The sequence below is a fragment of the Nothoprocta perdicaria genome, unplaced genomic scaffold (assembly GCF_003342845.1).
Source record: "Nothoprocta perdicaria isolate Ctin4 unplaced genomic scaffold, notPer1 scaffold_521, whole genome shotgun sequence".
NCBI classification, from domain to species: domain Eukaryota; kingdom Metazoa; phylum Chordata; class Aves; order Tinamiformes; family Tinamidae; genus Nothoprocta; species Nothoprocta perdicaria.
Genome location: NW_020455779.1, coordinates 38151 through 61942, shown reverse-complemented (window position 1 = coordinate 61942; position 23792 = coordinate 38151). Strand labels below are relative to the sequence as shown.

The 23792-nt window shown below is 39.0% G+C and overlaps 1 protein-coding gene across 3 annotated transcripts; it reads left to right on the top strand.

Annotated features, from left to right (window-relative positions):
* The first annotated feature begins 442 nt into the window (after nt 1–442).
* On the top strand, nt 443–20421 carry LOC112954964 (interleukin-1 receptor type 1-like). 3 transcript variants are annotated; one of them, XM_026048246.1, is made up of 13 exons: nt 443–624; nt 928–1008; nt 3306–3386; nt 4630–4696; nt 6257–6488; nt 8305–8494; nt 9633–9807; nt 10748–10813; nt 13677–13797; nt 15042–15187; nt 16808–16951; nt 18016–18180; nt 19767–20421. In XM_026048246.1, exons 3-13 carry the CDS (start codon nt 3384–3386, stop codon nt 20159–20161), a joined length of 1704 nt encoding a protein of 567 aa, XP_025904031.1. In that variant the 5' UTR covers nt 443–624; nt 928–1008; nt 3306–3383; the 3' UTR covers nt 20162–20421. The 3 variants fall into 3 exon arrangements, with proteins under 3 accessions (XP_025904031.1, XP_025904030.1, XP_025904032.1); XM_026048247.1 differs by lacking the exon at nt 443–624 and adding an exon at nt 812–840; XM_026048245.1 differs by lacking the exon at nt 443–624 and having other exon boundaries at nt 804–1008.
* Nucleotides 20422–23792: the final 3371 nt, after the last annotated feature.

The window sequence follows — 23792 nt, the reverse complement described above, 5'->3', positions numbered from 1 at the left end:
CGGCGCCTCCGCGGCCGCCGCCATTTCGCGCTCTGCGCGGCGGGTGAGGCGGCCTCGCGGCGGCGGCGGCTCCGTGGGCGCCCTGGCGAGCGCGCCCTCTGAACGTGCAAGAGCAGGAATAAAGCAGCCCAAAGCGGGCCGTAAATCCCCGTGCCCCCCCTCAGCAGCAGCTGTCTCACAGCCCTGGTCCCAAAGGGGACTCTTTCAACCGCGTGGACAACGGAGGCTTTGGGACGGAGAGATGCCCCCAGTGGAGCTGCCTGCGGGAAACATCCGTATCAGCGAGCTGCCTTGGGRCGCCGCGCAGCCAAGCGGGGCTCCCCGCCCTGCCGCGGTGGCGGGATGCGCGGCGGGTCCCGCGGATCCCGGCTCGCCCTGGTGCTCAGCCGCAGCTGGATCCCGGGCCGGATCCCGGTGCTGGGCGCGGAGCGACGCGCGGCCAGCGCTCCCTTGCCGGTCCTCGGACGCTCGGCCCCTTCAGGCCTGCCTGGTTTGGAGCATATATGTGCGCTTAGCTGCTCCAAAAGGAGCCAGCGAAAACCTGCCCTCCGTGTCCGCTCTGCGACCCCGGCGTTTGGAATGCTGAGGAATTGCCATAGGACCTGCAGCAGGAAAAACGTTTTTGTAACTCTGAATCCTTAGAATCCTTAGATCAGTCCTTAAGTTAGAATTACCTATTGCTTTCTTTCTTTTTTTTTTTTTTTTCAGTAGACATGATTACTATTTTTTCCTGATACATAAATTTTAATATTTCGTATAAAATCATTATATTGTTGAAATGCATGCTTTTTTTTTTTTTTTTTTTTGCCTAAGCACTTCTGGAACTGCTTAACCTGGCTTGTAATTACACTTGAAAATCATTAGAAAGTAATAACTAACTTGGGACTTCAGTATTCTCGTTGTGTAACTATTGCGTTGTATTAACAGGTAACGGGAGTTGAAATGACCTAGAGAGCCTGCAAGAAACGGACTGCAAAATGAACTCCTATCACTTGAGGCTGAAATGAGGTACTATTTTCAATGGTTTTGAGTCAGATTGCTCCTTCTGAGGTAGTCTGGATGTTCTAGTTGCCTACTCTTTGATGGGACGTAGAAATGGGTAGGATAGGTGGCTTTTTGTGGTGGTCAGATTCATAGCTCTGTAGAGGAGCATCTTTTTTTTTTTTTTCTTTTTTCTTTTTTCTTATTCTGTGCTTTGCAGAGAGGTGAGGCCATATGTATTTTGTTCTGAATGAGTATATTTTGTTCAGTTTCTATATGTACTTATACTTTCTATATCTCAAAGTTTAGTTCAAAGGGATCTAATGATTGCAGATCTCTTTGTGGACAGTCAGTTATTTGTGCAACTTCATTTTATTTAACACAAGGCCTTGAATAACTGATTTTCTTTAGGGATATCTGAGCAAACGGCTTTAGTTTGTAGTTATAATTTCAGTATCAGAATACAACAGTTGTTGTAGACTATTTGTGGGACATGCCCACCCCTGAAAAGTGACCAGCTACATTTTTATTTTTATATTGACTATATTTGACAGGAAAATTGAGTTTGCAAGAAAGTTATAGATGGAAAACAAGCTATGGTCTGCTGGAGCAATTTATCTTGCTTTGCTTAGCTCAAAGAGGCTTCATAACTAGAGGAGGTACAGCAAGAAACAACATGTGAATGTAACAAGTTGTATGAATTGGTTTTTGGTGGGTTGAATCTTCTCTTCAAGAGGTTGGTTCTTGGGCCTTGGGTCAAACGTCTGCYCTTTTTATTGCCCACAGTTCCAGTGCTTCTGTTAAACTTTATAATAAAGTTTTATTTAATTTTCTAAAAGCTTATGCAATTCACTAGTATAGGTGTAGCACTAAATTAGGGCACTTTACACCTCTCAGCTGTTAGGTTGTTTGCAAAGATGGTAAGTAGTTACCTTTGAGTCACGTTTCCTCTGCTTCTCTTTATGGTTAAAAGGCACAGTCAGTTCTACGTATTTAAAAATAATTTACAGATAAAATCTTTTGAAAATGAAAAATCTGGGAAACAAAGATACAATTATGCCTTTTGCACAGCTTTTTGAAGCACCTTTGCTAATTCTGGTGCGTGCAGAGTTAAGGACTCAAAATGTCCTTAAAACCTGTTCTTATTTCATTTGAAGTTGGCAGTGAGTTGATGGCAAATAAAGGACAGGTTCTGTGAAGAGAGACAACCTGTAAAGAAYGAAAGTCAATATCTTAAAACAGGTCCGCATATTTTGTATTGCTGTTTACATGATGTTCAWTTTAGTCACCTGGAGTAGTAAGTTCTGTTTCATCTGTGGGAAGATAAATATTAGGAACTTACGAAATCAGCAGGAACTTTTTTTAGCAGCTGAGACTATGAGGAGGACTGGTTGTTTTTGTTTGCTTATTTCTTGAAAKACTTCACATAAATTCTTCCTCTGAGTCCAGCAAGCTTTGAGGCAAAACAGGTTTCCTGACTAAGTGTGTGTGACCGTCTTGTCAGTGGAGTTGCTGCTGGCTCTGTGCAGGTGAGATTACTGAGCTGCTGCTGGGTCACGAGACGTCGGGGCATTTCATGTTGCTGTGACCGAGAGCTAAAGCTGTTAGATACGTGAGCAAACTTGTGCTTTTCAAGCAAAGTTTCCTGTTTCACATTTGTGGATTTTGTATAACGCTTCGCTTGAAATCCTGAATGTTTGTCCAAACTTTGTGTGGTTAATTAAGACAGTACTGCCTTGAACAGAAATGCTGTGTGTACTGTCAAGTATTGCAAGTGCAGAGGATTTTTTTTTCAGGGTCTTCTTTTTTTTAATGTTTACTTTATAAATAATAGAGCTTTAAGTAGGTGAGCTTTAGCATACAGTTTAGAAAGACATTCAGTCTTCGTATTAGAGATGAAGAAAAGGTGCAAAAATGTAAAGTCTAACCTGTTGSATTGTTTGGGTTGTTGGATTGATTGAAGCTTGGGTGCCCTTCATTTCTTCTCAGTTGTTAATTTTTTTGTAGTAAGTGGTTACTTAAATCTGATTTGGTTGCTTGCTTTGACAGTTACTTAGTATCTTCTTGCTTTTGACAGAATGTCACATACCAAAGGGGTTTTTTCATTATTATTATTTGCTAGAATGTTGTGTAAATCTTTACTGCAAGATTTTTTTTTTTTTGGTTTTGTTGCTATTTTAAGTTTCTGCAGTGTAAATAGAGGAATGGACCTGCTTTTACATTTAGGATACCTGTAGAAAATCTAGTTTTGTATGTTTATGTTGTTGTCCAGATGATGCATTTTGTTAAATGCTTCCCCTCTCGCCCTTCTCTGCTCTTTACAGGTAAACAAAAACTTCAAGAATGATCATTTCACTGGCAAGTTTCAGGAAAAGGACACCTCAGGCTACTAAATAAGGACTATGGTATGAGAACTATTTCAGATAAACTGTCCAAAAGAAGTTAATGCTTAGTGGCTGTTACATGCCGCTGTTGAACTCTGTGTTGTGTGACCCTCCCTACTCCTCCRCGGTCCTTTATGTGGTATGTTTGGAGAGAAAGAGCTGATAAGCTTATTTGTCTTGGATAGAGTGAGTTGTGGGGAAGTCGGGGTTACGTCTCTTCTTTGGGGAATACACCCTCCTCTTCCAACCCATCTCTAGCTGAGTAGATGACAAACATTACCTAAAACCTGTGCCCTGTGCTATAGGCTAGAGCCCTGCTGTTGTGTGAGAGGGGTGAGGAGGCAGAATAGACCTGCATGGAGGAGAGCAGGAGAGCTAGGTGCAGACTTTCTAGGAATTGTTGGAAGGGGATGGATTTAGGTCAGCTGGCTGACAGTAGTGGCTTGGGGAAGGGCTCTGATGGTACCTGCAAAAGCAGGGCCACGTCAGCGTGTGCAGGACGTGGTTTAAGATTCAGAGGTTTTGTAGAAGCGCATACCTGGCCTCAAGGGCACTGAGTTTCTGTTCAGGCACGTCTAGGCTGGGGAAGCCTGCAAAGAAAAGCTTGAGCTGTGAAGGGGATTCACAGCTGCTGAACGTTTTGTTGCTGATTTGTGTGTGTGACCACAGCACGTTCACTGCAGCTATTGCTTCTCCAAAGGCTGACAGGCAGAATTGCCCTTTTGGAGGGAAATCAGGGGGCTGCCTTTCACCTTAGGGTTGCACTGTGTTTGTCCTTCAGCTCTGAGCTCATCTGCTGTGAGGACAGTTGTACCAGGACGGTTCAAAGAACTCTTTAACCTCTACAATTGTGTTGTAGAAATACCTAGAAGAACATATTCAAGCTTAATACATAAATCAGACAGTATAATTTAAACCACTTTAATACATCTTTGTCTGTGCTGACGCTTTGTGTGTCTGTGTGTGTATAAGTGTATGTGTGTGCGTGAAAGAAATTACAAAAGAAATTACATGTCAAGCAAGAGTTACTCCAGTGAAAAGCTGGAAATACTCTAACAGAAAGCTGAAAACTGGACAGCCTTCTGTGGGGGGCAATCAGTGCTGTAGCTGAAATCTTCAAGGCAGGGGCTAGATTTCCAGACCCATTTTTTCCTTCCCAGGGTGACTTAATTCTTCTGAATTTTCAAAGAATAGTGCAGGGTGCTGAAGATGGTGTGGTTGAAACATTTTTGCTATGCTAATAGAAAATATTTCTTCCTTGCAGCAAAAGATGATATCTGCGTTCTTGCTCATTGTCTATTTAATTCTAGTGACGTCTCCGTTCAGTGCTGGTAAGTTACAGAGGTTGTTAAAATTGCCATTCTAAAAAAAGAAAGCCTGTTAAGAGACAAATTGTGTGTATCTGGTAGAAAAGAGTTACCAGTATCAAGTAGTGGGTTTGAGGTTTGCATATTTTTGCTTCATCATATTGATGGTATGCCAAATGCTTCTCTTTAGATTGAAGCTATACTTGACATGGAACARCTTAACATAAACATATTTAAATCTAGCCACATTCACTTGAAGATATTGAGGCTTTTAAAGTCCTCTCTATATTTCATATGGAAAAAAAAAAAGGAGATTAGAGTGCTCAAAGTTAGTTGTTGTATGAGACATGCTTTGTGTCTAGTCTTGAATGGACATATATCTATGGCTGATTTATTTCTGCAATTAAATAGTMTTTTTTAATGGCAGATTCATTTTTTTCAGTAAAGTTTAAGATTAAATAACTGTGGATGTTTTGCTACTTTTGGTATAAGTAGTCTAACAGATCTGAATTACTTTATCATCCATATGGAACTACTTAGGAATTTTTAAATTAGTTGACAGGAAGGTGAAGGGTGAAAACTGTCTTCTGAAACTGAAAAATTTGGCTTTGCATTCATACAGACATTCACTGCTATTTTTCTCTTCAGATAGAATTTTTGCAGTACTRTAGTATCTCAGATTTGCACATATATGCAACAAATTTGAAAGCTTTTAAGATTTGATTTTTGACCAAATGTCTTGCTTGCCTAGGGTAATCTGGTATTCTCCAAACAGTTTTGAATTGCAGATTTGTGTTCTTGAAGACTTCTTGTACTATCTCTTTCCTCTTTCACCACTGGCTAATTGAAAATAGAAAAGAAGAGGTTATATCTTACAAACTTGTTACATAGCCATAGTTGTAAAAATGCTGTTTATGCTTGGCTTATTGCTTAGTGTGGTGTTCCCAGCCATCTTTGTCATTTAAAATAAATTATTGACAAAGAGGAGATAAATTGGAAAACTAACAAGGAAATRAGGTTTTTACAGACTTCATTGATGTGCTGTAGCCTTTATTTCTTGTTTTTCCAAGTCAAAACCTCTTCTTTTTTTTTCCTCCTAGCTTGTTTCTGACTCCACCATCAGGATGTCCAGAGTTCTGTGAGGAGCTCTGGACTGCTAGTGTTTATGCTATGCTACAGATAGCATCTTCATTAACAGTTTGGTAGCTCTGAATAAGTACTAACATACTCAAATAAGCAAGGACAGGAAAGATTAAGTTCTGAACTTTGTGTTGCCTGTTAAATCACATTTATCTTTATATATCATGATTTACAGTGAGGCTTTTGGACTTAAACACATGTGTCGCTACCTACTTTAAGAAAGGGAAGTCGTAACCTAAGCTTTGTAAAATACCTGGTTTAAATCTTCAGACAGAAGGAGCTAAACAAATGAAAAAGRGTAATCTCACACTCTTTTGATGGGAGATTATTACAGAAAGATTATTTCCCAATTCTGTGCAGCCAGGAATGAATATTAATGCTCCTAAAAATACTTTAAAAAGTACAGATTGAAAACACTGTTAACATTGTTTTCKCTTTTAACAGGAGAGTGCGTTATTTGTGATTACTTTGTGCTTGTTGGAGAGCCTATGGCTGTTAGATGTCCAATAGTTACATTTCCAGAGCTTCACTCGGATTACAATCTGACATGGTACAAAAATGGGAGCATTACACCAGTGACCACAGAGAAACAGGCCAGAATCCATCAGCGAGGTGGCTTGCTTTGGTTTATTCCTGCAAGACTGGAAGATTCCGGACTTTATGAATGTGACGTGAGGTAAAGGAGCTGGGAAACTGCTATATTGCTGATGTGTACAATGCAATAATAATATCCATGGAACTTGAGCAGGGTTTTGTTTTTGGTAGACAACTTGCMTAAGTTAGAAGAACTGTTTTGATATTGCTTGTTGTTTCTATGTGCAACACTTTTTTTTTSCTTTCACAGCAGTAGAATTTATAGAATTTGTCAGTTCATACATGAATTTATGTTAAAACACAGTAAGATTTACAATAGAGTGTATGTATATGCATATGGTTTATGAATACTGTAAGCTCAGGAAGAATAGTGTAAACTCAGGAAAAAGTAACAAATTCAGCCTTTTCTAGTTCATTTTATTTTTTGTTTATTCCTGACAGATCAAGAAAACATTTTGGTTTTCTTGTTTGTTATAGCTAAACAGGGGARGAGCTAAGGAAAGCAAACTCTGTATGTTATATAGGTATTGCCATACGCAGACTTTCTAGTGGGATCAGCAGCTTCAGGGGAGTTTTTAGAAATATGGAAGTCCAGACACAGAGAAACATTTTTATTTGCCATATTTCAAAAGTTTTCTCAAGTGTTAGTAGATGAAAATTAGAAGATCATTTTTTTGAACATCAAGGTAATGTGTTAGTGTCTCAAAGTCCTAGGTGCATGGAGAAGAAAAAAAGAGTAGATAATTTCTCATGAAATAACTTTCTTGCAATTTTAAAGCTCTTTTATCTAATGCTCAGGTTATTGGGTTGGACTTGACTGCTTTAGGTTGTTGAGTCTTCCATTTAATGGCTGAAATTAACTGTGTGATGAATAGGAAATTAATTTCTGGAAAGTGCACAGAAATTTTTCTTGCCACAATGTACTAAAAACAGCCAGTGCAGGTTTCTGAGATGACCCAAAATTTGTTTTAGCAGTGTGTAGCTCACCTGCTGAACTGAAGGCTTTTGCCTTGTGGATGAAATAACCGTGATGGGTAAGAAATCCAGTGCAGGCAGTGATCATAGGCTGTTGCATGTGCTTATTTCAAAGTCAACTGGGAATTTGAAGCTGGAAGAGGGAAGGAATGTAATCCCTTCCAAGTTAGCTAGAGTTAAGTAATAAATATAAACTTAGTCTTTCTTGCACTGCTTCTAGTCAGTCTGTCCTTGAGATATACTCCCTTGGGTACCTTGTGTCTTTCTAGGTCTAGCTTGCATAATGCTGCAAAACACACAGAAGTTCAGTTCAGATAGTTAAAGAATAGTCAAGGATAGCTAACTATCTGCAAGGATAGTTAAAGAGCATTCCTTGCTCATAGCTTGGACTTCTGGGTTCCAGTGTCATCCCTCTTTGGCAGAGTTTCTGCTGCACTGCAGGCACTCATGTCAGTGTCCTGTGAAATCTCACATGGAAGCAGTTTCATGTTGGCATTGCACCTTGGTACATCTTGTTTTCAAAAGCTTTTCTCTCTTCTGTAAGGAGTTACAGTCTGTTTTCCTTGAAGTGTCCTTCCTTCAGGGAATATCATCAGGGAGCYGAACCCATCTTCTTCTTTTCCACTTGAGCTTGTTTGGGACTGAAGTTCCCGTATTTCTAGTAACTGAAAACTCCTGCGTGTTGGCAAAGAAAACCCTGAAATGGGAAGGGTGATGGGGACATTGTGGGGCTTCAAGAGCAGGAGCTGCTTCTATTTACTACTCAACATGGGAGCTTATTGCCATCTCTCTTGAGCTGGTGCAAGGCTGGAGGTGCAGACGTTCCTCTGCGCCCCGACATCTCCTCTCCATGGATTGCCTGGCTTTTTGGAAACAGTGTCCTTACTGATAGTGACTTGAGTCAATTACTTTTGTCGTTGCAGGAGACTTAACCACTCTAGCAAAAAATCTATAAATCTAACGGTTTTTAAGAATGATGATGGTTTGTGTTTTAACGGAAAAATGAAGTTTGAACAAAAAGTGATGACCACACATACTGGAAAGATTATATGCCCTGATCTAGAAGATTTTAGGGATGAAGACAATAGTGAGCCCGAAGTACACTGGTATAAGGTATTGTGCACCTATATTTGGGGTACAGAAGATAGAAAATGTTCTGTTATTTAAAATGTGTTATGCAGTAGCAACTACTGAAAAGAGAGGCTTAGTCTCTACACAGTGTAAAGTGTCTGTCTTGCCATATTATTGGAAAAGTGTTCAGAATTGTAAAAGAGGCATGTTTTAAAGAAACAAGTTATCAATTTTAATTGCAAGGTCTTTCAGAGTCAGAGATGTGTAATTGCATCTATCTTTGGTTTACTGATTAGTGAAATAATCCAATTTCACTTCTTTTATCCTCCTGTTTTGTTATTGATATTGGTATTTATTTTYTTTAGCGGGTGAGTTTAAAAACTTATAAATTTTGTTAAATATTAAGTTCTGCCTAGCTATATCAGCTTCACAGAAACCATGTTCGTCATGGTGTATTATGRAATAGTATCAATGATCAAAGGTAATCAGGCATAATCAGAGCGTCTTGCTCTGATCCTGGAAAAATTCTCTGTGGACTGTGCAGGCTTGGAAATGTGTTCTGCCAAAATAACCAAAAATTCTAAAGTCAACACAAAATTCTAAAGTCAACTCTTGATTCTGATGCTGTTTTTAGATACCTATGTTGCCTGTATATTACGTACGAAATATCCCCAGTGCTGAACCCGAAGCACCTCTTTTTTGGGGGCAAAATGATTCTAAATTCTTAAGGGAGGAAAGAGAAAGGAGTTTTTTCCTGCATTTGCCTTTCTGCAGAAATGATAATATGCCCAATAATATGGAATGCTGCTTACAGAAGCTATGGTGTCTCTGTGTTGTAGAAATGTAGGCATGCCTTCTCTTAAGCCTTGCTACTGGGATAATAACCTTTTGTCCAGGTGGGTGGATGACTGACAAACCAGTAGTTAAAATAATGGTCACCGTTTCTGTTAAAATACAGCATCTGAAAGCTTAAGGATTGGCTGCAGCAAAGGTGCAAATGTGGCCAGACATTATCAGGCTTCTTATTCGGGTATTGTGAGTGTTGGAGAAGATGCCTATTTTGTTTTTTAAGAAGATGGGTATTTGTTTTTATGTGAAAATGTCACTTGTTTGGCAACTATTGTAAGGATCAGCGTAGTATATAATTTCATGGAATCAGCAGTATTTTTGATATATTTAGGAATGTAAACCTGGCTTCCTAGAAGACAAGCGACTTGCCTTGGCAGTTGGTGAAAATGCCGTCTTGATTCACAGTGTAACTGTACAAGACAGAGGAAACTACACGTGCCGTATGGTATATACACATATGGGAAAACAGTATAACGTTTCACGGACTGTGAGTCTAGAAGTTAAAGGTGAGTGGATCGAGGTTTTTCCTCTCTTTTTGAACTGTGCTATAATTACTTCTCTGCAAGCATAAGCTTATATGCCAGTTTACTGGAAAGCATATTTTGTTCTGTGAAATTACAGCTGCAAATCTTTTCTAAATTATTTTTGTCCTCAATAGTAAAATTAAAATTTAGTAATGTGTGTTGCAACATGATTTCTTCTGCCACACACTTTGGATTAAGTTTTGATTATTTTAATTATGTTTGAGTGGGTTTACCTTTAAGAAGCGTTCCGTTTCCATTTGAATAAAGATGGGAATGAAGCTTTATCTGAATCCTTTATGTGTATTTACAGATGAAAAAGGAGGARAGAGAATTAAAGGCAATCCTTAACAGGATTTTGGGGCTTTGTTTCTTGTTATTTGGGACAATTTAGTTAGTTTTAAACTGGAAGGGAGATACAGGCGGAACCACATGCCAGTGGCAGCGATGGATTCCTGGCCAGAATTGCTCTATTCTTTGCAAGTATTTTACATTTTTCCTTTCCTTGCTGAAAGATTGGCTATGCCAAAACCCACAAGAATAAAGATGGCAGGTTCATGGCTGAAAACATGTGTGTTTTTTTTTTTTTTTTTTTTTTTAACAATCTTTGGGAAATTCAGGAAGGAACGTTGGCTGAACTGCCAGTAGATCCTTCTATCTTCTCAGCTGTAGTTGCTGGCATTTGTCTTGCTTGTTGCTGCCCATCTGGGCACCTGAGTACTACTGAGGAAGAACTGAGAGAGAGAAATGAGAAATATAGGGTTAGGAATGAGATTTAGTGGGAAGTAGTGGTGACTTCAGTAAGGAGTGGCAGCACTTGGTAGGGAAACATAAAATTTCCCTTTTTTTTTTTTTTTTTGAAATATAAGTGAGTTGTGGAATATTTAATACCTGAAGAGTTTATTTTTCTCTTTGTTTCTGTTAGAAAGCCCTCAACAAATAAGACCAGAGTTTATTTATCCAAAGAACAACACAATTGAAGTGGATCTTGGTAAGTAGTGACTATTTAAGAAATTATTAACATTTAGTAGACAGATTGAGCTCCTGCACTTTCTGCAGTTGCATGATAACAGTTCCATTGACTTCAGCAAGACTGGGAGGTGGACAAGTGGACTGAGGATATCTGGAAGACAGATGATATAACACAATTCCCGTAGGTAATTTGCAGGGATAAAACTGTATGMTTGAGATTAGAGTCTCTTGACCAGCAGTGTCAGGTAGGATGCATATATCTTATGATTCTTACCATCTCTCCTTTGTCCCAGTGGCCATGTCTTGACATATCCGCAGTATTTGTGGAATATATATATATATGTTAACATAGTTGTGGAATATATATATATATGTTAACATAGTTGTGGAACATATATATATATGTTAACATAGTTGTTAGTTGGTCCATTCATTAGTTTTTCCCTTTCCTTCATTCTGAAGTTACCAGGTTCTGGTGAGGATGAGTGAAATTTGACCAAAACAGTGAATTGGCTCTAATAGAAATTATGTTCCTTCAAAGTCCAGAAGACTTTACTTTAAACAAGAGAGTGTACCTGAGGAAAAAAGATCAGCATCTGATGCAAACAGTATTATTCTGTAGTCTTGTAGTCTGGCATGTCTTCAGGTAGTCATTTAATTCTGTTTCAAATACTCAGAAATGGCTGTTGAGTGTACCCACACCTTCCTCTCTGCTAGTAATTACAGCTTCTCTGTCTTCATTAGAATAACATTCTAATGTTAAAAATATCTATTTTTCTCTCCAGCTGAAAGGAAATGTACAGATCTCAGTCTGAAGCAGGGAGACTTATCATAGTCATTTTTTTACTTCATATAACCTTTTCGCTAGGCTTTATGTGTTTTATGTGTAACTGTGGAAGTGAGGTAGTAGAAGGGTTCAGCGTACTGAATCTCCCTCCCATTACACCATCATGAAAATCTCCTCCCAGATTCTTACTGATAATCAATACTATGTTCCCATTTAATTTGGAGAAATTCTTATCAGTGCAAGCTCTACTAAGAAGAAATCTGACCTTTCAATTCAAAGGCGTTTTTATTTACTAAAGACATATCCTTTATTTTTTTTTCAATTCTTTCATAGTACTTGTTGAGAGAATGGAGAATCAAGCCATYACCAGCCCAGAGGCTGTGACACTCGTTCTGTATTAAGACCTCTTATGGGACAGTTTGTTAAGGCTACTCATTTTAGATGAGCAGTTGTTCTACTGTGTATCCTAAGCTATCGATTAAAAGTTGTCTGCCTAAGACCAGCTAATGTGAACAACTATGGCTTCAATTGCCCCACTGATGTTAAGAAAGAGTCACATATGAAATTAAAGCCATAAGGCCTTCACCCACAGAGAGCTTTTTATTTTTTTCTTTTTTGGCCTCTGAGTATCTAAAATAATACAAATGATTCCTTATTACAAAAGAACTCCTTCCAGGGAAGTAAAGCAAGAACAAGCAAGCAACCCTACCCACAAAAAGCATACAGCATTGCCATTCAGCTGGGGGTGCATTCAGTGGAATGCTGGAAAAAATCTTTGCTTCTACTAAGTGCCTTTTTGTTGGGCAGAATGTGGAAACATTTGTTGAATGAGAAATGACAGAAGAATGTGCAAAAAAAGCCCTTAGTGTCTACAGGAATGTGTGGAAGTAAAGGCCTATTTGTAAACCCCAACTCATCTTAAGAAAAAAAACACATCCTTGAGGGAGAAGAACATAAGGGAAGAGATTGAGAAGCATTTGTGGCTCCAGAGTGAAATATATCTATTCAAGTAACAACTGTGCATGTGAGCTCAAGGTTTATTGCATGCTTTTGATAGAAATTATCCCTTGGAAAAGATACATAGGTATATGTATGCTTCCCCTGGAAGCATCTGYATCTGATGTGGTTCCAGTAAAAGAAACTTTGAGATCTTTACACAGGTCAACTGAGAATCCATCTTCTCCTATGAAATCATAATTTCCTAGAATAAAATACAGAAGGACAGGACWAAGAAAGCTATTTACCTTCCTGTAAATGATGTTCTCTGAGAAGCATTGACAGTAAATAAATTCTGCAACTTGGCTTGCTTTCTTGCTACTGAGGTGTTGTATGAGATCTGGGCTCTTGGTGCCAATGGAGCTGAGTTACAGGTGAGCTTGCTCTGAGAGCAGTCTGTGGAGATACTCAGAAACCATCCCAGTGGACAGTGCTGGCCAAAAGACTCTGATCTGGAGTAAAGAAATGCATGTTCATTAAGAGTGGGTTACAGCTCTGGAGTGTAGGCATCTAAATGTGGGTATCTCCATGTGAGTTAGGAGTATTAGCTCATCATAGAGGCTATCATCAGCAGAGGCTTGATTCACTTGCCCACAAATAACATCTAGTGCTGTTTGGAATGCCTTGATTTCCTAGCTCTCCAGGTCTCTTGGAGAGCTGGAGTCCTCTCTGCCAGCTCTCCATATGGATGTCTTGGATGTTTGAGAGCATCTCAAATGTCACTGTGGTGTGTGCAGGCAACTGATATGAGCCCTGGCGTCCTCTCAATAGAGTCAGTGGAGTCTGGAGTTTGATAAGGTCCAGGTGTCTGTTTTAGTGTGAGCTGACTACCGTGGAACTGAACTCCAATACTGACTTAGACGTCTAGCTCACATGTAGGCACGAACATTTAGACACCTACATTTAGGGTGGAATTCACGTCCAGATTGGAGACACCCAAGTGTGGAGTACCAATGGACGAGTTTTAAGGACTCTGCTTTTTATAAGGTAAGTGGGTTTTTACCTTCTATCCCTCCTTTTCTCAGCCRTTCCTCAGTTACCTGGTCCTGTTTCTGTTACAAGACTTTTAATTGTCAAATTAATCTTTTTTTTTTTTTAGGCACCCATGTAGTCATGGAATGTAACATATCAAGTGGCATAAATGGCCTGATTCCATTCTGGACAGTTAATGATGACGATGTTGATAGCTTTGATAGCACTTACAAAGAACAGTTTTATGAGTAAGTATTCTTATACTTCTTATACTTTGGATTCTAAGTAGATTTCTAGATCAAGCAGTGAATCTGCCAAAAGGTGATCAGTAGTAAACATCACGTGATATTGAAAAAGTGTTTAGAAGTCTGCATCAAATATATTGTATTCTTATCACTTGATTTTAGCATGTGGAATATATACAGAATGTAGTCCTGTGAAAGCTCTAAGTAGGATTGATATTTCAAAGTAAGTCATCTAAGATCAATAAAACCAATCTGTAAAGGAGCAGTGATAATCCAATATTATTATTGCAGCGCCCTCTCCCTCCACACACACCAACAATTTAACTTGCGGAGCATTTGCTGCTAGCAAAGTCCACCGTAGGCAAGTTGCACATTCTGGACTCCTGCAGAGAATGGTAAATTTACCCTAGTTAAAACTAACTTGGATAGATGTGAACATGTTGCAAAATAATTATGTTTGCATTAGGACCCTATATACTTAACAGATCCTATATATGCAACTACAAGATCCTATATACGTAACTATATACGTAACATAAACCGGTTCTTTGAGATGTTCTGCAAAATTAATCTTGCTTTGCGTAAGGCTGTATTGTCATAGGGCATGATGCCACTTTGTAGGCACCTCCCAATTGCTGCCTTTCCATCACAGGTAACTTTTTTTTTTTTTTTGCAGCAGGATAATTTGCAAGTATTTAACAGCAGATATTTAACAGAATGTCATATTATATCATATACTGCCACAAGAGGCACCAAGCCTTTTGTGGCGCCAGATCCTGGAAATAAAGGTCTCAGCACCATGTTTGTCATCATTAAGTACCAGAGTCACCAGCTCTCCTGCAGCTCCTTCATCATTATTTTCCAAACTGGTTGATGACATGGACTACGGACTACTATTAACATTGCAAGCTCAGGGAGTCTGTAAGCTTAGAATAGTCTCATGAACAACATAAGGAATCATGGAAAGTGCCTTTTGTGCTTACATTTTTATTACTAGTTATTTCCAGTTTAATTAGTTCAAAACAAAATGAACATGTTCATTTTTCAAATGCCCAGTCCGCTCTAGTCTAGAAGCCTTTTGTCAAATGGCTGGTATTTATTGATCACTTCACTGGCCTTGTAGGTTTCAAGAATTTAAAAGAGAATGTTTTTGTATTTGTAGGCAGATGAGTCTGTCTTAGGTTAAGCATTAGTGTTTTAACTTTTCTAGTAGCATTTCATTTTTACTCTTTTTTTTTCAATAACAGAGAAGGGATGCCTCATGGACTTACTGTATCTGGAACAAAATTTAACATTTCAAAAGTGAAGATAAAGGACTATATGTATACATTTTTTTGTCACGTTATGTATGGTACTCAACAAATGACAGCATATATAAAATTGGAACGTCCAGGTAATGTATACAGTCTTGATAAAATGGTGATCAGTGGTGCTAACTTTTAAATCAATTTGACAGGCTAATCCCAGCTAAAACTGTATGATGTGTGTTTGTGCTAAATGTGCTAAATACATAATAATGCTAAATACAACTGTGGTTGAATTGTTGCAACAATTCCGTAGTGAAATTATGCCATACTTCCTTTATTACCAAAATGAAACAAAACAACACTTTTAGCCTGCTTTAGGTTCTCTCATTCAGCATATTAGAAACCTTTAATGAAACACTCAAAATAAAACGAAGCCAATGTATTCTTGAGTGAAATACCGTGTCACAATTTAGATGCTTGTACTTCAGAGTACAAACAGAGGAAACTATGTCTTTCCTCTGACATAGAAGAGCTCTGAGAATGGTAAATTCTCTAAAAGAACTGAAGGAGACAGTTTGGTCCAGAACAGGCTGTGTCAAGAGAAAATGAAGACTTTTTGTGCACCTGGTTGTCCTGTCCTTCAGTAACAAGCAGTAGACTCAGACTGCTAGGGGAAATATAAATTGTTTAGACAGGAGAAAAGCTCTTCACAGGAATGATAATGAATCACAGGAATGATAATGAAGGGGCATAGATTTCATGGGAAGGTTACAGTTTGCATTGACATTGAATGTCCTGCATTATTGCCTCCTGGATAGGCTTATGTGTCTTGATTGGGCTCATCCTGCCACTTGCTGGACACCCCATACTGGGAGACCAGTATGGTCCCAAACTGGGAGGCCAGTTGTCAGCTAGTCTGAAATATTTCCATTAGGTAGACTTTAAAGATAAAATGAGTTCTAAAAACTCAAATGCAAGACTAAAGAAATTCAGTATTTTTAATTAGAAAGAAGTGCACAGAAAAAAAAGCACCAGATTTTTTACTGTTGCATTTTTTTGAGTTTAACTATAGAAAATTCTCTGATCTGTTGAGCTACAGAGGTGGATCTGCCAGTTGAGAGTCAATCCTTTGACGAACGTTATTTTCAGATTTACTTTTTTTCTGGTCACTTTTTAAATAAATTGCTAGCTGAAAATGGATCTGAGCTCTAGTGTGCTACCTGACTATAAATAATATGCATACAGTAGATTAAGGTATTCCTTGTCAGGGTAGGATTTGAACTTGAGAAATCCTTTAATATACATGAATCAAAAACTACAGTTCCGCTAAAAACAAAACGAATGGCAAGTCTTCATAGAGGTTAGACACAATRAAAAGCTATTTACCCTGGGGAGAATGGTCAGTAAGTCATTTCCCCAATTGACTTTCTGACTGATAATATTTTGTATGACAATTCTCACTCTTCTGCTTCAYGGTACCTGTATAACAATAGTTTTGTGTTTTGATTGAAAAATAACTGCGTTTGTCAAATTGGTAAGGTACCTTTTTAAAATATGAAAATGACCTATCAAATAACAATATTTGTTGAAAGCAGGCATAAAGAATCGTTAGTCCTATTCATTCATTATATTCTAGAATCTTTTAATGACTGAACAGTTTTTAAGGACCTAGCTGCCAGTTTTAAACATTTGGGTTTTTTTTTTCCATTTCAATATATAACTTTTTTCCCCTCTTTCTCTCTTTTTTTTCCYACTTTCTATTGCAGCTCCAAGTATTCAAGGTTACTTAATTGGAGGAGGAGTTTCTTTGGTATTCTTAGTATTTTTTGCTGTCTTTGTCTACAAGATCTTCAAAATTGATATTGTGCTGTGGTATCGCAGCTCCTGCCATCCTCTCCTGGGTAAAGAAGGTATGCTTTTGTAGCAGCACACATGTACTTTCAGTGTGTGTCATGTGTGGTAAGGAATAGATTGCCTCTGTCTTCCCTACAAAGCAATGTATTAACCTGCTGGACTGTGACTGAGCCTTCAGGAGATTTTTCAAAAGATAACACACTTTTAGGGTGTTTAAGGTTAGTTTAAAAGCGGATATAGGGAGATGTCAGCATTGTTCATACCATTTAATGTTAAATCCTGACTTCTGCATTATCATTTCCCTTAAAGCTTCACTTAAGTGGTTTCAAAGCACAGGCTATTCTGACAGCAGTTCTTCYGAATTCCTTTAATTACTATTCTTATAAAAAGCAGTAGTATAAAGGAATTACTTTTTTCATGGAAAAAGGAGAACAAATTTCACATTCTTTTTCCTGTTTGAGGGCACTTCTGGTTATTTTTCATTCTGTCAGTTCCTGGCATTTGCAGTAGCATYGATGGTGTGCTGCCTGCGACAGCAGGATGCTGACCCAGGGTTCCTGTGAGGAAGTGCCTCGCTAGAGCAGCAGCTAATATCTACCAGAGGTACCGAGTTACCTGCTGGATTTCTTTAAAGTCTTTTAAATTGAGCCTCTCTGAAAAATTTGTTACAAATATTAAATCTACTTCTGATATTCTTGAAACATAGTGTGTATTTGGGTTTTGTTTTCATGTCTAAGTGCTGTTTGTGTTTTGAAGCTTCAGGTTACAAAAATGACTTGCTACTTACATGCAGTTTTGACTTTTAAAAGGTTGTGTTGTACTGCTGGAATAGTTGCTTTCCAGATAATTCAGTGGTAATGTTTTTAGTTTAGGTTTAAGTAAGCAATACTCAGACCTACTTAATTTTATTTATTTATTTTGCCTATTCACATTGGGGCTACTGAATTCTCAAGGCCTGGATTTTACAGTTATTCAACCTCAATATAATTGTATAGGCTTAAGCAGTAGAAAGGTTAGACAGGACAATTCTTTAAGTGTGTGTGTGGAGAAATAAAATTTTAGGGATTGTCTTTGTATTTAGAGTCCATTTTTTATGTTAATCCTGTTGCTGACGTTTCAGTTTCAGATGGGAAGATCTATGATGCTTATGTCCTSTATCCAAAGAACAGAGTGAGCTGCTTGTATTCCTCAGATATTTTTGCTCTGAAAATATTGCCAGAGGTCCTGGAAAGACAGTGTGGATATAACCTCTTCATATTTGGGAGGGATGATCTGCCAGGAGAAGGTAAGCTACCTGAAGCTTGATGTCATACTTGAGTTTTCTCACTGAGTGCAGAAACAAACAAATAAAGCAAATAAAGCTCAAGTGAGACAATCAGGTGTGGTGTTAAATAACTCCCCTCATGAGCTATGACTTTCATATCCTCCCTAGAGAATGAGAGTTACAGCAGTGGGTGCTCCCATGAAGTCCTCTCTGTCTCAGCCATTTCCTTGCAATGAATTAGGTCTTCTGGGTTCTTATTTTTTTGTTTACATAGTAGGGTTTTTTTCTTGTTTGTTGGTTTGCTTTTGTTACTGCTGCTGTTTTCTTTTTTGTTAGTACCTGGCTAACCTGGGGATGGAACAATGCTCAGGTAAAGAGGAGCTGAAGTATTAGTTGTGAATGATAGTGGTAGGAATGGTAGCAATGTGAATCTTGGACCTGGTGTGAAAAGAGCTTGTTGCTGTGAGGTGCCATTAGACAGAAGATGTTCTCTTCACTTTTATTTGCTCTGAGGAGCAGTCTAACTGGAGGACTGCCATAAAGGGGGTGGCARATGCTCAGGTACTACAAATTAAGAAAAATGAATACAAAACAACAGTATGCTATCAGGAAAGAATAGCTGTCTATAGTGAAAGTTTTTACAAACTGTTTTGCAAGAGTTTTAAGAAAATCATTGCAAATGTTTCCTKAATAACACACAAAACTTACTTAAAATTTAGCATCTAACACTCGARATTGCAGTCTTCTCCGTTGACTGATTTTTGTGAGATATAAGAGAAGAGCCTCCCGAGTCTTTCAGTCTTATGACTTCAAAAATATAATTTGGGGACAGAATAGATTTGGTGAAAAGGTCTTAAAAGTAAAGTTTTGTTTAAGCAATTTTTGCAGGCGTAAGGGAGCAAGCTTAGATAAGGTCCTTTATGTCGTTGTCACTTCTTAGTCATCTCAAGACCATTGGTGCTCATGCAAAGGAGAAGGGCTCCCTCAGAAATACAGTCCAAAGTGGTGTTTTTTTTTTTTTTTTTTTTTTTTTTTAACTTTCATACCCAGAAAAATGTAGTGGCCTCTTCTCAGAATTAAACCATATGTGCTTTGTGTGGTAGTTACAGTGTTTCTCTGTTTCCGAATTGAAAGCCATTGAAGAGAGTATTCTGTATTTTCACTGAAATTTACATCTAATGAAAATATATTAAACAYATCAGAACAAGCTGTTTAAGAGGAAAGGACATGGTTTTACCAAAGGCTTAGCCTGTCTAGCCTGGGGTTTTGGGCATTTTTTTCTTGTTCGTTTGCTTGGTATTGGAGTTGCCCTTACAGTGATAATGAATGTCAGCAAGTAGGTAAATAGTAGATAGTTGGTTACTCCTGTTGGTTTAGGCAAAACAAGAACATAGGAATGCAGTCTGATGTGCCCAGATTATGTTGCATTAGGCAAATCTCCACTTGTCAGCTGCTGCGTTGTGATTTCTTGCTTACTCTTACCCTGTCCCTAGTTATGCAGTAATGTGTTTGGGTTTGAATATCGCGTAAATGGAACAGCTGCAACATAACACTAGCAAGATRGAAACATAAAGCTTGAATTTTGCACAACCTTTGTCTCTCTGCAGCTGTGATCAGCATTGTGGATGAAAAAATACGCCAAAGTAGAAGAGTAATAGTTGTTTTAGTACCSGAACCGTCCTTTTACAGTATCCTGGAAGATGCATCTGAAAAGCAGCTAGCTGTGTATAACGCTCTTACCCATGACGGCATCAAGGTAATCCTGATTGAACTYGAAAAAATACAGGATTATGCAAGCATGCCAGAATCCATCAAATACATTAAGCAGAAGCATGGGGCTATCCGATGGAAAGGGGACTTCTCGGAAAACTCCTGCTCTGCAAGTACCAGGTTCTGGAAGAACGTGCGTTACCACATGCCATCTAGAACACACGCATCCTCCTCAGGATTGCACTTGCTACCAAAAGGCTTCAGTTCACCCCAGATTACCTCAGAAGAATGATGCCTTGTGACTCTGCAGTTCACATYGGTGAAGATGGGTTCACTGAAGATCGCTTGTATCTGTTTTGTACAGATAATCTTATCCAAATTTTCTGGATTAAAGGTACTGCAACATCGTCTACGGATATGAAGTGTCCTTCCTTCTGGCTAGATCGACAGAACACCTTGAAATGTCATCAGTAGCATAGAGATGGCATGAAGAAGAACAGATGAGAAGTGCATAAGGACCAAGAMATGTGCTGTGATTTGTTGGGTTTTGTTTTGATTTGTTTGTTTCTGGTAATAAAATTGCAAGGGTAGAAAAAATGTAAAACAAAACCAAAAACAGCAGAAAACTTTTTAGCAATTCAAGGTTGAAAATGAAGGAAACTGTATTTAATTGTGATATTGTGTAATGGACTTGGTTGATGCCCGTAATATATTTTTCTCTCTTTTTTTTTTTTTCTAAATGAAGTGACCTAAACTTTATTTGTTAAAAAGTCATTATTTGCTGCTTTGTTTAGTTTGCTCAAAAAGAAATACATATGTTGTTTTGTTGCTGTGATATGCTGCAAGAGAAAAGGTGAGAGGTAATSCTGTCTCCCAGCAAAATAACTATTGAACCTGCGTGTAAACTCTCCTCCCTGATCTGTGACTCTTTTCCATTCCRAGGAATTGTGGGTTTTTTTACTTGTTTGTTCAACTGAAGCGTTATAAAAATATCATTGTCGTGTTGTGCCGAGATATAAAGCTCTAATCCCTGAAGGATTTTCCTTTTTCAATTAGGTCCTTAAATACCTTTGTCCTTATTGCCAGTGTGGAGCAGTGAGCTAATGACAGAGATTCTCTCGTTGGATGGTTAACTTGAGTTATTTTCCCCCCACCTTAGGGACCAAAATCAGGGTTCTTCGGAGCAAAATTAGGCTGCAGAGCTGAGCTGCCCTCCTGGAGGGCAGGTCTTCCCCCTGGTCCCCACTGGAGCACTCGTGACAAACCAGAAGACACTACTGTGGCAGAAGATGCTATTTTCCCTGGGTTGAGTTTTCTCCTARATCAGTGAGTTTATGGCATTCCCCGAGGGGCCAGCAGTGTAAAGGGAGAAAGAAAGCGGTAACAGGGCTGTGCTTTTTTGGCTCCAAGTGCATTTGAAATAATAAAATAGCCTTGCTGTGCAGAACCCTTTAAATGTGCTGGGCTGCGTCGCCCCCAGGAGCTGCCTGTCTCTGTTTTTGTTCCTCCTCTGCTCTCTGCCCTCCTGCCTGTCCCCTGGTTGTGTGAGGGCTCTGGAGTGACCTGTGCTACCAGAGTCACAGCTTCTGTCACTGTTGGGCAGGGTGGTTTGGAAAGGGAGGTTGCTAAAACTGGCTCTGCACCTTCTCTGTTAATGTACAGCACGCTTTTGCTAACTCTGAACAGTGGTGTAGGTGCAAAGTTGGATTTGGGGGATTGATTTTATTTTAGAAAATCAGCAAATATGCTTAAAGGCACGTTTATAGCTATGTGTTTTACTGGAGGAGCTATGGAAAGCTAAATTGTCAGTGCTTTTTAATCTCTGCTTAATAGCTTACATTTTTCAAGTTTTTGTGTAGGAAAGCCTAAAGATTTGACTGTTACACCCTATGTACTCGGAGTACAAGATATATGTAGCTGTTCTCACCAGCACTTCAGCAAATGTCCATGTTTTCTGAGTTGTCTGCCAACCTGGAAACAGAACTGTGGTTGCAGCTAGTATCCRTGGACATTGACTGCTTTTGCTGCTGGTGGTTTTAACTGGTGGTTTGTTTATAAAAAGAARTATTTTTGGTGGTTTATTTTTTTAATGTATGGGTAATGATCAACGGAATGTATTTCAAGGGACAAAGTATATAATGGCTGTGCTACTTGTGCCTGGGTAGGCAAAAGGTTRCTTACGAGAAACACGCAGGTAGGGTAAGGCAGGTATCTCTGTGGACTTTTCTTGATACATGTCATGTCATAGTGGCAGGTTCTGTCCAACTCTAGCTTTTCCCCAGCATTTCTACGTGGAACTTAGCTTTTAAATGGCAAAACTCTGCAGAGACATTCAGGAGGAGACTCCCCAGCAGGCTGTTCGATTTGCTCACAGTAGGAGGGAGCTGGGAGCTTCCCACACCCAGTTTCAGAGGTGCCTTCAGCCACTTCTCCACACTCAGAATTCCCATTCGTGCTCACATTGTGTCAGCTCCTGCCTTGCAGCACCTTCTGTTCTCCTCCCACTCCAATTCCAGTCTATCTTTTCCCGTATATCTCACTTATTCTGGAACCATCAACTTGCCGTGTCAAGATGCATCAAGCAGCCTGGGAGACTGTTGCTTCTACAGCATTAGGCAGATTTTTCTTTTCCTTTGGCATTATTTTTCATATTTCCACTTGTTGATCTGAAAAAAAAATCTATATCCTTCAAAATATTTCTGGTTTGAGGACTGCTCCTTTGGCATGGCAGTGTTGACTTTTTTCATGGCTCAAGTATTTTGTCTCCATCCTTAGCAAAAAAAAAGGGATAGTATGAGGTACCATTCCCTAGAAGAGGAGGTTTAGTGGATCATCTGACTCATCCTACCCTTGTGTTTGGCCTGATGGGTGACAGAAGCACTGGAAATAGCTTCCTCTCCCACCTAAGGTTATTTGGTTACCTGAGTATATGCTGGAAACTGACAGCTGATGCCTCCTCCTGATGCCTTGTGCCTCTCTTGGGGAGAAATCCAGCCTTCCTGAAAACATCTTTTGGCCTTGTCAGTCCTTCTCTGACATTGTTCATCCCACGTCCTACTGTGGGAAATAGGGCAGCATAATCATGCTAGATATCTTGGAACAAAAAAAAAAGAGACAGAAAGTAACAGTTCCCAACAGCTGCTTATTTAACTTGTTCTTAAAAATTTCTACTGTTAATTTAATTTATCTTTTGCCAGAATGGGATAAGAAGAAAGGAAAAAAGATGCATTTGAATTGTCTTGAGGTTATTTCAAACTGTCACAGYACTGAAATACTTTACTGCTGAATGTTATATGTGTATGGTTCTCTCCTGTTCCATTCTGTGTTTTATTCAGTTTAAGACTGAAATCTTCGGGGAGGAACATATCCGGATATAAARTGCTATGTTCACTTGGCCATTGCACAGGATCTGCTTTTCAATGTGGTCTGAGTTTGTTGATAGTTGGTTGTAGGTGGAAGAACTTTGGGTAGCTGAGATGCCTCTGAGCAGGAGCATTGCACTAAGTGTCACAGCTCGCAGCCAGGTGTAATTGGTGGAAGGATTTAGAGACGGACAGAAGCTGTACAGTTTGGTTTCAAAACTCTCTGGAAGAAGACCCCTATTTTGAATGTGAAGACTAGACACTGGAAGTACCAAATTCGTGCTCTGAGGACTGAAGTATGATAACACCAACTTGCATTTCCATCCAGACAGCTTGCAGGATGGAGGCCTTYGGGATTTCAGCAGCCTTGGGCCACCTGCGTGTTTTTGCTGACTTAAATGGATTATGAAAAAGTGTAACTTGATATCCCTAACTCTGGTGGAAAGTTGTTTGAGCCAAAATCCTGTTTTTATATTTGCACCTTTTGATATATTTGTACAAGAGATGCTGCAGTTTTCATATATGTGATGTAAAGACACTTTGAAGAAACGTCCATTTTTT